Raw genomic sequence first — 16,188 nt, forward strand, 5'->3', positions numbered from 1 at the left:
TTGCCGTCCTCAGAGCACAAAGAAGAGAGGGAGCCGTCCTCAGAAGCACAAAGAAACTTCTTCGTACTCTCGCCACCTTCAAGTCCACGTTATATGCTCGTAGTCCTTGGTTGCTTTCAATAGGAGCCGGGCCAATGAGACTTTGGTAACAAAGCGATAGATAACCACACAAACGGCTACAAAGCGATAAATTAACTCACACCAGGGCGAAAGACATGTGCACGGTAACGGTACATCCTCATCTCCTTGCCTCCTTTCGGGGCCGTCCTCGCGGCACCCTCCCCGCGCTGGCCGTCTCCCATCACGTCGCGTTCCCTTCCGCCAACTGCAGCCACGCGCTTCCCCTCCTAGCGCCGGGCGCCTCCTGTCCCCTTCTACGGGCTGCCGCTGCGGTGCCCTCCCCGCGGTCTCTCCTCCCCACGCTGGTCACCTCCCATCACGACGCGTCCCCTTCCGCCGGCCGCCGCCGCGGTGCCTCCCCTCCTCGCGCCAGGCGCCTCTCGTCCCCTTCCACGGGCTGCCGCTGCGGCGCCTCCTTATGCTATAACTAATTAATTGCGATACATTGTACATGATGCAAGAAAATTGCGTGCATGTTGTAAAGGAGAAGGTCGGATATCTTGATCCTTATGGTATTTGCGAAGTTAGGCACAACTTTCCAAGCCAGTGGGGAGATAACCATGACAAACTAGCTAAGTACAAGATAAAGACGGACAAAAGGGCGAAATGAGTACGACAACATAAAAAAGCTATGAGGAGGGTTTCAGCCTACATAGCGTATATGATGCTTAAGTGGCAAGATAGGCATTACATATGGGTGCCTTACAACTTTCACTGAGTCTAAATTTCTACCATTTGTTATAATATATACACTTGCTCCTTTGTGCCAAAAAACTTATATAATGTTTTTGCAGGGGTCATTGGATTGCTTTTATGATATAGCCAAAGAACGGAGTTGTGATCGTATTTGACTCATTGGATTATGACCAGAGCACCTACAAAGAATTCATATTCATCCTACAAAAGTTAGTGAATTTCTTGTTGTGTACACAAACATAGCACAATTGTTCCCCCCGAAGATTATATATAAACTAACTTCTTATTTTTTTCAAAATAGGACTTACCAGCCCTACATTACCAATGGAGGGATTCATAACCCTGAGAGACTGAAATAAATAGTTGTACGCACAAACTTTCCATGCCACAAGCAACCATCTGGTTCTGTACACTGTGGGTATTACGTGTGCGAGCACATCGGGATGCTCGGGAGATACACAACTGATCCCAAACGTGTAAGGGGCTACGTTTCATATATAAGGATGTACATTGCATTCTTTTCAGTCTATCTAACACTTGCTTAATTTTTTCGTGGATTTTAACTGCAGATTAGGCCTCGACTACATAGTTCGCGTCTCCACGAGCAACAACTTCTAAATATAGGTGCTATATAGGTGCTGATTTATGTCATTTCATTTTGCGTGCCGATGGGTACCTATTATCACCCGGAACACGAATTAGCACAAGAAGATAAATATGTTAGCCTTCGTGAGTGGGAGAATCAAGAGTACCGCCAAGGCTAGCCTTCGTGAGTGGCAGAAAAATATGTTGTCAACGTGCACTCTAATGATGTATATATATGGTTCTATTTCCTTATTATTATTTCATATGCTTCAATTAAATTTATGTAACATATATTCTATGTTGATCACTATAGTTTCTTCAATTGGATCGCACACTAGACTCTTAGAGTGAAATTAGCAGGAACAAAAAATTTTAAAAACTGGCAGGCAATAGTTTTGGCAAATTTAAATTTCAATCGTTGAATTTTTAGCGGGAACGATCTTTCCATGGGCGGGTGATGGCGTCACCCGCATCACCCGCGCCTGGAAACGACTTTATAGGGGTAGGTAAAATACAGGGACGGGTCTTTTACCCGCTCCTACAAACAGCTATTTGTAGCTGCAAAAGCTAGGAGCGGGTGGCGTGCCTGCCCCTACCATTTCATCCACCTTGGAAACCGTTTTTTATAGTGATCGGATTTACAGGTTTAGTCAAGTCCATGCAATGCGTTCTTATGACTAGTTATCATGGCACTTCTTATGACTAGTTATCATGGCACTAAGGGGTGTTTGGATCCCCGGACTAAACTTTAGCTCCTGTCACATCGAATGTTTGGACACTAATTAGGAGTATTAAACATAGGCTAATTACAAAACTAATTTCACAACCCCTAGGCTAAATCGCGAGACGAATCCATCAAGGCTAATTAGTCCATGATTTACAACCCCTAGGCTAAATCGCGAGACGAATCCATCAAGGCTAATTAGTCCATGATTTGACAATATGGTGCTACAGTAAACATTCGCTAATGATGGATTAATTAGGCTTAATAGATTCGTCTCGCGATTTAGCCCAGGGGTTCTGCAATTAGTTTTGTAATTAGCTCATGTTTAGTTCTCCTAATTAGCATCCGAATATCCAATGTGACACGAACTAAACTTTAGCTCCAGGATCCAAACACCGCCTAGATACTCTTCTGCCCCTTTCCTCCATTCCTTTCCTTTTCTATATGTGTACCCTCCTCTCTATCTCTCTCTATATATGCAAGTCTCTGCAGCTTTCCTGAAACGGCACTGTAAGGTATGATTCTTGTTCTTGACATCCTGTTCTCTCATCACTGCCATCTTTCCATCCTACAAAAACAGCGCAGACAAAATAAAGTTTACTCATCATTCGCCTATTATCATTTCACCATACTAACTCCTACTCCAATTGTACCTTTTATCTTTGAGCAGGATAGTGTTTCTCAAAGCTGGTGCCCCAGCTAAAGTACAAGATGTCTGCGATGGCCACGACGCAGCAGCCAGTGGAGGAGAAGGAGATGTCGCCACCTGCGAAACGCGGGTTCTTCCGCTACAACTCCCCACTGACGCAGGTGTTCTTGATAAGCCTTGTGTGCTTCTGCTGCCCCGGCATGTTCAATGCACTCTCTGGCCTTGGTGGTGGCGGCCAGATCGATCACACCACCATCGACAAGGCTAACACTGCCGTCTACGCCTGCTTTGCCGTCTTCGGCGTCGTTGGCGGTGCAGCTCATAACATCTTTGGCCCACGCAATACCCTGCTCCTAGGTGCCCTCGCGTACCCACTCTATGCCGCCTCCTTCCTCTACTACAACCATCACCACTCGGAGACCTTCCCCGTCACTGCGGGAGCCCTCCTTGGTGTTGGGGTGGGCCTCCTCTGGGCTGCCCAAGTGCCCAGGGTGCTATCATAACCTCCTACCCACCCCCAAATCGCCATGGAACATACATATCCCTTTTTTGGTGCTTCTACAACCTCGGAGGTGTCATCGGGGGGCTCTTCCCCTTCTCCTTCAACTACCATCGTGGTAGCAATGCCGCTAGCGTCAACGATGGAACTTACATTGCATTCATGGCCTTCATGTTAGAATTAATCCTGTGCTTATATCAGTTGTGTGTTAGAGGTCAATAAGCCAGTCGATTAGGCAACGGCTGTGCATATGTTTAGGAGCTCCGCATGCAGTCATGCGCTGAGCGAGTCTTCAGGAAGTAGCACGGCCTGTTCGCTCGACGTGGGATGGCATGTCCAGTAGCTGCGGATTGACCGTGTAAGTAGGAGTTAGTTAGAGTCTTGTAAACTCTTTATATTGGAGAAAGTGAAGATGAAAACGCTGCCAGTTAGCAGCCCAAAATATCAGTGTGTATTTTCCTATCCTTGCATTCATCTAGTATTTCCAACAATTGGTATCAGAGCCCGGTGAGGGTGTTGGAGTCGATCGCGGCGAGGTATCGCCGCTGGAATCGTGATCCGGCGATCCGTTGGGCGCTGAAGATGAGTGAAGGCAAGACCCCGCCGCCGTCTCCCGGCAAAGGCGCCGGTGGCAGCGGAGGTGGGGAGGTACGCGTCGTTCGGGAGATCGGCGGCGCGGCGAATTGGCCAATGCTCACCAAGTCCAACTACACACAGTGGGCGCTGGTCATGAAGGTGAAAATGAAGGCTCGAAATCTATGGGACGCGATTGACCCCGGCGGCGTGTCGCCGCAGGAGGATTGCATGGCACTCGATGCCATTACGAGCGCTGTACCGTCGGAGATGGTGGCGTCGCTAGCAGCAAAGGCAAGCGCGGCGGAGGCGTGGAAGGCGGTGAAGGATCGGCGCGTCGGCACCGAACAAGTGCAGAAGACGGAGGCGCAGCGCCTCCTCCGGCAATTTGAGAACATCCGCTTCAACGATGGCGAGAGCGTGGACGACTTCACGCTCAGGCTCCAGAACATCATCGCCGCGCTGGAAACGGTGGGGGAGTCGATCCCGCCGCGGAGAGTGGTGGAGAAACTCCTCCGGGTGGTTCCCAAGTCGCTGCGGCAGGTGGCCGTCGCGATCCAGGTCACGGCGGATCTCGCCATGCTGACACTAGAGGACGCCAGCGGGCGGCTGCGTGCGGCGCAGGAGTGCGAGGCCGAGGATGACGGTCCGCCGCCGCCACGAGCCGACGGCAAGCTGTACCTCACGCGGGAGCAGTGGGAGGCGCAGTCGCGACAGAAGGGAGAAGGTTCCTCCGCCGCAGGATTCAAGTCCGGCAATCGGCGGGGGCGACCGCGGCGCACACCGTCAGGCGGCACTACGAGCGGTGGTTCCAGCCACAAGATAGGAGCGGACCAGTGCCGCAGGTGTGGTAAGACGGGCCACTGGGCACGGGAGTGTCCGACGAAGCCCAAGAACCAGGCGGCCCATCAGGCCCGTGTGGAGGAAGAAGAGCACACCCTGCTCTTGGCCAAGGTGAGTTCGATCCAGATCCGCGAGGAGGCTAGGGAGCAGCCGCCGCATGCGGTCCCAGCGGGCGGGACGGCCGGGGCGCCGCCGCCGGTGCCCCCAGGCACCGCGGGCGAGGTGGTCGGGGCGCAGCCGCTGGTACCCCCAGGCGCAGCAGGCGGATTGGCCGGGGCGTCGCCGCGGGTAGCCCCAGGCACCGCGGGCGAGGCGGCCGGGGCGCCACCGCCGGTGCCCCCAGGCACCGCGGGCGGGACGGCCGGGGCGCCGCCGCCGGTACCCCCAGGCGCAGCGGGCGGATTGGCCGGGGCGTCGCCGCCGGTGCCCCCAGGCACCGCGGGCGAGGCAGCAGGGGCGTCGCCGCTGGTGCCCCCAGGCACCACGGGCGAGGCAGCAGGGGCGCTGCCGCCGGTGCCCTCAGGCGCAGTGGGCGAGGTGGCAGCGGTGCCACAGCCGGTGACTCGGCCGCCGGTGGTGGGCGCATCGGTGGAGCTAGTGGAGGCGTTGGTCTTCGCGCACCTCGACAGCAGCCCCTCCTCCGACGACCTCTGGTACCTCGACACGGGCGCAACCAATCACATGACTGGGTCGCGCGCTGTCTTCTCCGAGCTCGACCACAACGTCGTCGGTACCGTGCGGTTCGGGGACGGCTCGGCTGTGAAGATCGAGGGCCGCGGGACGGTGCTGTTCACCTGCAAGACCGGCGAACACAAGCTACTGACCGGTGTCTACTTCATCCCGCGCCTCGACACCAATCTCCTCAGCGTCGGGCAGCTCGACAAGGACGGCTACGACATCCACGTCAAGGCCGGGGTGATGCGGATCCACAACGAGTAGAGGTGCCTTCTCGCTCGGGTGCCGCGCTCCTCCAACCGTCTGTACACCATCCGCCTCGAAATCGTGCGCCCAGTGTGCCTGGCGGCGCGCAAGAGCGATGAGGCGTGGCGCTGGCACCAGCGTTTCGGCCACATTAGCTTCAAGGCGTTGAGGAAGCTACAGGGCGGTGACATGGTGAGAGGACTGCCGCACATTGGTCATGTTGATCAGGTGTGTGATAGTTGTCTGGCCGGGAAGCAGAGGAGGAGTCCATTCCCAGCACAGGCACGACGCAGAGCGGTAGACGTCCTCGACTTGGTACACGGCGACATATGTGGGCCCATAGCGCGGACGACACCAAGTGGCAACCGCTATTTCTTGCTGCTGGTAGATGACATGAGTCGCTTCATGTGGCTCTGTCTTCTCGCAAGCAAGGACATGGCGCCGGCGGCAATCCGGCGGTTCAAGGTGGCAGCAGAGGTGGAGAGCGGCCGTAAGCTCAAGGTGTTGCGCACAGACCGCGGTGGGGAATTCACCTCGGTGGAGTTCGGCACCTACTGCGCGGAGGAAGGAGTACAGCGGCAGCTCACGGCCCCCTACTCGCCACAGCAGAATGGGGTCGTTGAGCACCGCAACCAAACGGTGGTCGGGATGGCGAGGAGTATGTTGAAGGCGAAGGCGCTCCCCGGGACTTTCTGGGGTGAGGCTGTCAACATGGCGGTGTACATCCTCAACAGATCGCCGACGCGCAGCCTCGACGGAAAGACACCATACGAGGCATGGCACAACGAACGCCCATCTGTAAGCTACTTCCGTACATTTGGTTGCATTGCCCATGTGAGAAATACGAAGCCACACCTCAAGAAGCTCGAAGACCGAAGCATGCCGATGATTTTCATCGGCTATGAGGTGGGATCCAAGGCCTACAGGGTGTGCAACCCTGTGGATGGGCGTGTGAGAGTCACACGCGACGTGGTGTTCGATGAGGACGCCCAGTGGGACTGGGGCGTAGAAGAAGGAGGAGAGGACGGCGATGTTGCGGAGCTGTTCACAGTCGAGTTTCCTGTCTTCACCGAGCAGGACGTGGGGGGTGAACCTGCAGGAAGGAGCCCTGCAGTGGTGAACTCTCTGCCCGCGACCACGACGCCGGGCACGCCCACAACGTCATCTGCATCCATTGAGTTCACATCTCCACCGAGCAACCTCGAGGACTTCCTGGATGCTGAGCACGACGACGACGTCCCAGCACACTTCCGCAAGCTCGACAACATGCTGGGGCCAGAGTCTCCACCAGGATTGGCACCACGGGTGCTCGACGGCGGAGAGCTGATGTTCACTTCAGCGGAGGAGCCTGCCACTTTCAAGGAGGCAGAGAAGCAGGAGTGTTGGAGGCGTGCAATGAAGGTAGAGATGGATTCAATTGAGGAGAACAGGACATGGGATCTTGTCGATCTGCCTGCGGGACACAGCCCAATTGGCTTGAAGTGGGTGTTCAAGGTCAAAAGGGATGAGTATGGCGAGATTGTGAAGCACAAGGCGCGGCTGGTAGCCAAGGGATACATCCAGCGGCAGGGGATTGACTTTGAGGAAGTTTTTGCCCCGGTGGCAAGGCTGGAATCTGTGCGCTTGCTTCTGGCAGTAGCAGCACATGAGGGAAGGGAGGTGCATCACATGGACGTAAAGAGTGCTTTCTTGAATGGAGATTTGCAAGAGGAAGTTTATGTTGTACAGCCTGCAGGATTCACAGTTACTGGAGCTGAGCACAAGGTCTTGCGACTCAAAAAGGCACTCTACGGTCTACGACAGGCGCCCAGGGCCTGGAATGCCAAGTTGGACAGCAGCCTACTGTCACTTGGTTTCCAGAAGAGCAAGGCAGAACATGGTGTGTATGTGCGTGGAACAGGGGAGGCAAGACTCATTGTTGGCGTGTATGTGGATGACTTGATCATTACAGGACGCACCGGGATCAACAAGTTCAAGGCTGAGATGATGGAGATGTACAAGATGAGTGATCTGGGTTTACTATCTTATTATCTTGGACTTGAGGTTCAGCAGAAGGAGGAAGGCATTAGAATTGGACAGCTTGCGTATGCTACAAAGCTTTTAGAGAGGAGTGGTATGACAGGCTGCAATATCTGTGCAGTTCCCATGGAACCTAGGCTGAAGTTGAGTAAGGACAGTGAGAGCCCGCTGGTGGACGCAACAGAGTACCGCAGTGTTGTTGGAGGGCTCAGATATCTGATGAACACGCGACCTGACATCACGTATGCAGTGAACTATGTAAGTAGGTTCCTGGAGAAGCCGCGGGAGGATCACCGCGCGGCAGTAAAGCATCTTCTCAGGTATGTTGCAGGAACACTTGATCTAGGTGTGTTTTATAGCAGAGGGAAGAAGGGAAAACACCAGCTGGTTGGTTACAGCGACAGTGATTATGCTGGTGATGTTGATGATAGGAAGAGCACTAGTGGCGTGCTGTTTTGTCTAGGGTCAAGTCCGGTCACCTGGCAATCTTCAAAACAGAAGGTGGTGGCCCTGTCAACTTGTGAGGCAGAATATATTGCAGTAGCATGGGGTGCTTGTCAAGGGGTTTGGTTAGCTCAGCTGTTGAAGGATTTCCTTGGAGTAGAGTCTGGAGCACCAATCCTCAGGGTGGACAATAAGTCTGCCATTGATCTTGCAAAGAATCCCGTTCACCATGACAAGAGTAAGCACATTGAAACTAAGTATCACTATATCAGGGAATGTGTGGAGAACGGGAAGATTGTCCTTGAGCAGGTAGCAACCGGTGATCAGCTCGCGGACATGTTGACAAAGTCACTGGCTCGCCTGAAGTTCCAGGAACAGCGAGTTCGTGTCGGCGTCATCGACAACAAGCCTTAGCATCAGGATTAGGAGGAGAATGTTAGAATTAATCCTGTGCTTATATCAGTTGTGTGTTAGAGGTCAATAAGCCAGTCGATTAGGCAACAGCTGTGCATATGTTTAGGAGCTCCGCATGCAGTCATGCGCTGAGCGAGTCTTCAGGAAGTAGCACGGCCTGTTCGCTCGACGTGGGATGGCATGTCCAGTAGCTGCGGATTGACCGTGTAAGTAGGAGTTAGTTAGAGTCTTGTAAACTCTTTATATTGGAGAAAGTGAAGATGAAAACGCTGCCAGTTAGCAGCCCAAAATATCAGTGTGTATTTTCCTATCCTTGCATTCATCTAGTATTTCCAACACTTCATGCTCCTCGGAGTCACACTCACCCTCCTCATCTTGCCACCCAACAAGATCATTCGCGACGACGGAAGCAAGGCCACAAAGTTCACCTACTCCTCCATGGGCAAAGAGGGCACTGAAATCCTCAAGCTCTTCACCAACTGGAAGATGTTGCTCGTGCTCCCCGCTGCCTGGGCCAGCAACTTCTTCTACACCTACCAGTTCAACAACGTCAATGGCGTCCTCTTCAATCTCCGTACCCAGGGTCTCAATAACGTCTTCTATTGGTGCGCACGGATGATAGGCTCGGCTGGCATAGGATACTTTCTGGACTTCGGGCTCGCTAGCTGCAGGAAGAGGGGGCTCATTGGGGTTGCTATTGTTGCTGTGCTTGGCACTGCTATTTGGGGAGGAGGCCTTGCCAACCAGCTCAGGTACAAGGATGGAAAATGGCAGGACCTCATCTTTTTCAAGGATGGGCTCCGATACGCTGGCCCACTTTTGCTCTTCTTCAGCTACGGGCTACTTGATGCCATGTTCCAGAGCCTCGTCTATTGGATCATTGGTGCCCTCGCAAATGACTCACAGATCCTGAGCAGGTAATAAATCTAATTAATAATGCAACTTTCTTATTACTTTCGCAGGGTTTTGATCCTCTTGAGACTTGAAAGAGCAGCAAGGGTCCAAAATATAGTCCATTTAGGTTTGTTCTAGTCAATATTTTTATCTTTTATAATTTAAAATTTTGTGTAGATTGACATTATTGCACATATCCTATTACTAAACCTCCACCCTTGCTTGCCAAAGATGTTCATCACCATATATGTGGCTTCCAAATTTTGGATGCGGTGGTTAAGTGATGGCGTTCCTCCTCCTTTTACAGCAAGGACCAGCAAAACCAATGTGTTACTCTGAAAAATAATTGAGCTTTGTAAAAAATCACATTATTACAGTTAACCCAAATCGCCAAACATATCCCACTCGGCCCGACAAGAATTTTGTACACTAGCTTTTTATTGACCCCATTTAACCGATCCCCATAAATGCGAGACAGAGAATTTAGTATGGGGGTTTAAGATGCAAAGCAACATGTATCGACTCCAAACGAATCTAACAAAAATGACAAAAGCAAAGCTCGTAAGCAACATGTACCTGGGCGATGGCCCACTCTTGCCAAAATATTTTCTGAAGCAGCCCTGTACGATGCTTCTAATCATCACACAAACAAAGCTCGTATATGTTGTCCAGATAGTTTTTCCTCAAAAGGATTCTTATCTGCCTCCGATCCTGTGCAGGTATGTCGGATTCTACAACGCAGTGCAGAGTGCTGGGGCAGCTGTTGCATGGCAAATCGACATGCACAAGACTCCTCTGATAACCCAGCTGGTTGTGAATTGGGCACTCATGACTGTCAGCTACCCATTGCTCGTCCTGCTGCTGTTCTTGGCTGTCAAGGACTAGGAAACTAGAGGGATGATAAGTAATTGAAGAGTAATTGATTCATTTTGGTGGATTTAGCTGGAGGAGAAGAACAATAAAGAAGAACAGAGTTCGGAAACGATGGGGCCTTCCTGATCCCTCTCACTTTCCTTTTATCTTTATTACTACTTTTACAATTTAGTCCCTTCATTATATAATATTACACACATCAACATAAGTGCTATATATTAGGAAGGGCAATTTGGAATGCTCAAAATAGGTCAAGAACCTTAGAGGGACAATGGCACTCACAGTTTGTGGAGAGTAACAATAACATCAAGGACTAAATACATTATTATCTCTCCATCTTTTATTTCTTGTTCAAGACATTCCATTTCGGGAGCATTTGTTTGAAGCCGCATGTATGTGGTTGGAGTTCTTGGCTGTGATGTATGAGGACAACTCGGTTTCTTCAGTGGAGGACAGCAAGGAGAAAGATGGTAAGGTATATATCTCTATCTGCACCGACCGGTTCACCATTGAGGATCCGCATTTTTTCACTGTCTGCGTTCTTTTTCTTCTTTTTTCGCGCATTGTAGAAATTCGGGGTGTTGAGTTTACTTAGTGTGTAGAGCTTGTGGAGGTGGGCTACGCCTTGTGCCATTCAGATTTGCCGGGGCATTTCCGCTGTCGCATTTGTGAATTTTGCTGCAACCTGCAACCCATGAACAGTACATATATGCAAGCATCGAAGGGCTAGCAGCATCCTATCACATTTCAGGATTCGGGCCACTCTTATCAATTCCATCATATTAATTTATTACCATGATGAGTAAAGTGCGACGCTTGAAAATGACTTCATTGCATGATGACCAGCAAAGAAAGTGTTCAGAACAAGCTAGGGCTAGTTTGGGGGGTCAGGTCAGGTCTAATCCATCACCACGTCGAGTCTAGTTGGTCCACGAAACTCATACGATACCCTGAGGCCCATGGGTCTACGAACACATGGCCGAATGGGGCGGGGAATTTTTTTTATTTTTATATATTTTTTTTCGATTTTGCAGAAATATATAGTCGGATGGAAAAATTGTAGATTTGGGCTATTGCCGCCGGCCCAGGCGGCGGAAGGGTCTTACCGCCGCCTCAGCCGGCGGTAAGGACCCCCCGCCAACGGTCAGCGGCCGGCGTAACTGCGGGCGCGTGAGTCGAGGCGTTACCGCCGGCTCAGCCGGCGGTAACGCCTTTTCGACGCCTGGGTCGGCGGCAGTCGCGCCTCTTTATAAACCTGCCCGCGCCCCTCCCCTTCCCCCGCACCAGTGCGCCCGAGCAGCAAGCCAGAGAAGCCAGGGAAGGAAGAGGGAAGAGAAAGAGGAAAGGAGGAAGGAAAAAAAAGAAAGAGAGGAGGAGGAAGAGGGAAGAAAAAAAAGAAAGAAAGGAGGAGGAGGGGGAAGAGGGAAGGACTTCCTTCTTTCTCAGGTAAATTTTTTTTTAATCTCGTAGTTTAGTTTAGATCTAGATTTAGAAATATTAGTGGATCTGAAATTTAGAAATATTAGTAGATTTAGGTTTACAAGTAATAGTGGATCTAGATCTAGACTTAGAAACTTTTAGTTGTTTTTAGATAGGAAAATGTAGCTTAGTTAGTATAACTGATTTAGCTTATACAGTAAAATAGAGTCAGCATTATTAGATTTATTTGTTCTGGTAAATGGCTACAATAAATGAGTTATTAAATTCTGATTTTTCGTTAGGTATTCGAATATAGTTTTTTGATAACAATATTAGTTTTGTTTCTTCTGGTAAATCACTGCGATAAATGTAGTTAGTAAATTATAATTTTTTGGTTAGGTATTACTATATAGTTTTTCGGTAACATTATTAGATTTATTTGTTGTGGTGCATGGCTATGATAAAGTTAGTTAGTAAGTTTGGTTTAGTGTTACATAGTTGTTTGTTTATTCAATTGAGGTCGTTATTGTAGTTAATTTATGTATAGTGCTGAGAATAATTTGGAATGCCCGTTTCATGTATGTTGCGAGGCATGTCAGATAGTGTCAACATTCAAGTGTACTATAGGCCGGGGGAGGTTAGATATGGTCCAGAAGGGGTAGATTTGAGTGGATTCCCCTGTTTCACCAAGTGTGTTACAAGAGCAAGAGAGAGAACTTGGGGGGTATATGCAAGTAGCTCTGTAGGGACTTAGGTGTTGACAGAGATCAAGCGGATGTGTCTGTGAGGGTTGTAGTGCAAAGACAGCCGGACATAAACTTTTGGGAGTTAGTTCCACTTGAAGGAACTTTGAGATATCGAGTTTACATAGATGATTATCCTGTACCGCGAAATTGGTCAAATTACGACTATTCCGCCCTACAGGTCAATGTGGGGGGAAATATTCCTTGGGAGTACAGGAAGAATGAGGTATGTGTGGGGCTGTGTACCAAAGTGGGGATGAAGTGAAGGTGGCTATTAAGAGATGGTCCACTTTGTGTTTGCAGCGTCAGTTCAGGGTGGAAAAGAGTAGCCCGAAGGTGTATGATGTCCGGTGTGTGCGAAATGATTGCCCATTCAGGGTGCATGCATACAAGGGCAAATGGAAGAATTACTGGGAGGTAACTAAAGTGGTTGAGCACCAATGCTTGCTGGCTGAATTGGAAGGTACACATTGCAACCTCACTGCTGAATTTGTTGCTCAATACATGTATCCTCAGATAGTGGAGAATCCAAGTTTCGAGCCCAAGTCTATTATCTGTGCCATAGAGGAGAAGTTCAAGTACAAGATCGGCTACAACAAAGCTTACTGTGTTAAGCAGAAGGCGCTTGAGATGAAGTGGGGTATGTTCGAAGCATCCTACGACAACCTCCCTGCCTTGTTCCACACCATTTGCCAGAGAAATCCTGAAAGCTTCTACGACTTGAAATCATACGCAGTTCACCGTGTTATGAGGCAGTTCGGCCTCTACCAGGACTCCCCGCTTCCGGCAACGTCAGCCGTTCCGGCTTCCGTTCACAGGTACAATCCAGTATTTTCATTCTCCTTGCATTAAGAATATTTCGTTTATGTAACTCGTGTAACGATGGTTCCATTAGGGCTAGCCGTCAGGGTGGTGGTGGTGGTGGGCCTGGAGTCCTATGGGCTACGAGGATGGTTCACTGGGTCACCCTGTGGGCGACCGCACTAGACGAGGTGGTCCAGGAGGCCCGGCCACACGACGCAGACGCTTTCGCAGCGTACCTTCGCTGGTTCTTACCGAGGACCAGGACGCGGGTCCAACACGTTCCGGCCGAGCCACCGATGGAGACCGCTCTAGTCACCCAGACGTACCGTCGCGCGAGAGACGTCAACTACGACCGCGCGGTAAGCTACTGTAATTTTTGTTGTTACTAAACTTGCATCATTTGTGTGTGACTAACTTCAGATTTTTTCGCTCCCCAACAGATCAACATTATAGGGGATTTGAACAAGCAGCTGACATATGACATCGATAACTTCCACGTGATGAATTCCTTTCAGCAACGTTCACTGCTTACGAGGGCTAGAGATGGCTGCAGGAGGTTCCTCAGTGCCGTTAGCTGCCGTGGCAGGCACGGGGATGTCCTCCGTCCACCACGACCTCCGTACCCCCATGCGTCCACTTCAGCTCCTACTCAGCAGGCTGGTACATCCTCTCACCAGCCCATTCGTCCGCCACCAGCCGGCACCTCCTACGTCATACCACCACCACCACCACCACCGTCTTGGCACGCCACAGCAGGTCCGTCCACCGTTCCGCAGATGCAATACGCATGGTCCTCTTGTCCTTCTTCAGCTGCACCGGAGCTACGACCAGGAGGTTCGTGATGTATACATATTGTAACTCCATTTTGAGAACGCAACGAAACTAACAAAACTGTTTCCTTTGTGATTATAACAGGCTACGCAGACCAAGGATGGCTTTCGGAGGACTCGCACGACGAGGTAGCGAGGTCCAGCGGCCATGCTTGGATCGATGACCTTTTCAGAGTGGACCCCGACCTACTCGGTCCCTCCCAGTTGCCAGACGCCCTGGGTCCTACACAGGGTGCGACCTAGTTCCTCGGGACACCACAGGGTCCTACACAGGATGCGTCCCAGTACCTCGCGACACCTCCTGCGGAGGGAGCGGGAGGACATCCGACTTGCAACGTTCACCCGCCGGAGCCCTAGACGTACGACCAGCAGTAGACCAGAGCAGAGCAGCGCAGCGGGCAGCGAGGCATGGTCGTGGTGCCGGCGAGCCTTGTTTCAAGCGAGGACGCATTTAGTGCGTAGGGCGACTTCTTATTTTTTATCATTTGTACGATTACAATGTGTACAATTATCTTTATGTGCGAGGACTACTCTATCTAGATAATAAGTTAAATGCTTTTCATTGTTCGCGTGCGTTCACTATATAAGTCTAAACATTTCCCAATTAAGAAATAAAAGCACACAATTAAAATAATCGATCACTACGAATGAAAATCGTGCGGCAAATAACGGAGTACATGACCTAAGCAAAACACAATGAAAAGGTCCAACAGTACACAACATTATCCATGAATAAACCATGAACACACAACGAAAGGTACAACCGCACACAACGGAGTACTAGCCAATAACAGACTCTACTGAGTACAACAAGGCCACTTTCCCTTCCTCATGGCATCGGGGTTCTCCTCCATCGCTGCTTTTGCTCGGCGTGCACGCTCAAGCTTCCTCTCCCTCTCCTCCCTATCCGCAGCAACACGCCTCCTTTCCTCCTCTTCCTTGTGCTCTTTCTCTGCAGCCTCCTCTCTGAGCCTCTTCTCCATCCTCTCCTTGCTCTCTGCCGCCCACTGCAACATGTACTGCATATGCTCCTTGTCCTCAAGCTTGATCTCAGTGTCAATCCACTGCTCAAAATCACAGAGCGGTGGAGGGGTGTGCAACAAATGTAATTATTACAAAACAAAAAAAAACATGCAAGATGTCATAAGACACAAAATAATTATTGCACAACATCAATTCCTCACCATCTTGTTAATGCAGCGCTGACGAATTGTAGGCTCAAACGCAAAATTGGAACACATCCAATACCTCTGCCTATACGTGTCCTCTTCATCGGAATTGGCTACCTTGCAAGGATCGCCGCAAAAGCACATGGGTACTGGAACACCACTAGGTAGAGGCAAAGGGTCGAAGGCATTTCCGGTCAACCGAACACTACTCCACCTTTACCATTTTCATTGTAAGAACCGGAAGCAACTAAGATTAAAGCATACGACTACCAATTAACATAATAACGTGTGCTGAGATTACCTTACTTTTCCAGCTTTTTCACGCCTTGGCATCCTATGGTTGTATAATAAAAATATTAAAATTTCATGAAACTATACTAGTAAATACTTCTAGATCTAAATACTAAACTATGAACTGAAAATAGAATCTACTATACTAACTAAGCTACATTTTTAACATTTAAAAGCACACAACATATCTGTAGATCTAAATACTAAACTATGAACTAAATACCGAATCTACTGTACAAATTAAGCTAGATTTTTAGCATCTAAAAGCACAGTGTATTTTTAGATTTGCTATACTACGACATTGAAAAACTTACCTGATGACTAGGAGGTTTCTTCCCCTTCTTTCCTCTCTTTCTTTCTTCCTTCCCTTCCTTCTCTCCCTCTCTGGTTCTCCTCTCAAAAACAACAGGTCAGGTCTGAATGAGGAGAGCTGGGTGGCCTGGAGGGCTGGCTGTGGGGGGGGGTTGTAGGGGGAACCCTCGCCGGCCCAGGCGGCGGTAAGGACCCCTACCGCCCGCGCGCTGGCCGTACCGTGGTGGTGCAGGGGGTCGGGTCCTTACCGCCGGCCCAGGCGGCGGAAGGGCCTTACCGCCGACCCAGCCGACGGTAATGACATGGGCCAGCGGGGTCGACGCCTTACCGCCGCTAAGGACCTTCCGCCGTCTGAGCCAGTGGCAA

At 50.4% G+C, this 16,188-nt stretch overlaps 1 protein-coding gene across 1 annotated transcript; it reads left to right on the forward strand.

The window, feature by feature from the left end:
* Window positions 1–2,799: 2,799 nt before the first annotated feature.
* LOC101764414 (UNC93-like protein 1) lies at window positions 2,800–10,710 on the forward strand. The gene is given in 4 exon segments (XM_022828703.1): window positions 2,800–3,250; window positions 3,253–3,451; window positions 8,837–9,404; window positions 10,101–10,710. Coding segments are annotated over 4 exon segments (1,347 nt in total). The 5' UTR covers window positions 2,800–2,836; the 3' UTR covers window positions 10,267–10,710.
* The last annotated feature ends 5,478 nt before the right edge of the window (window positions 10,711–16,188 follow it).

This window comes from Setaria italica, chromosome VII, assembly GCF_000263155.2.
Source record: "Setaria italica strain Yugu1 chromosome VII, Setaria_italica_v2.0, whole genome shotgun sequence".
NCBI lineage: Eukaryota > Viridiplantae > Streptophyta > Magnoliopsida > Poales > Poaceae > Setaria > Setaria italica.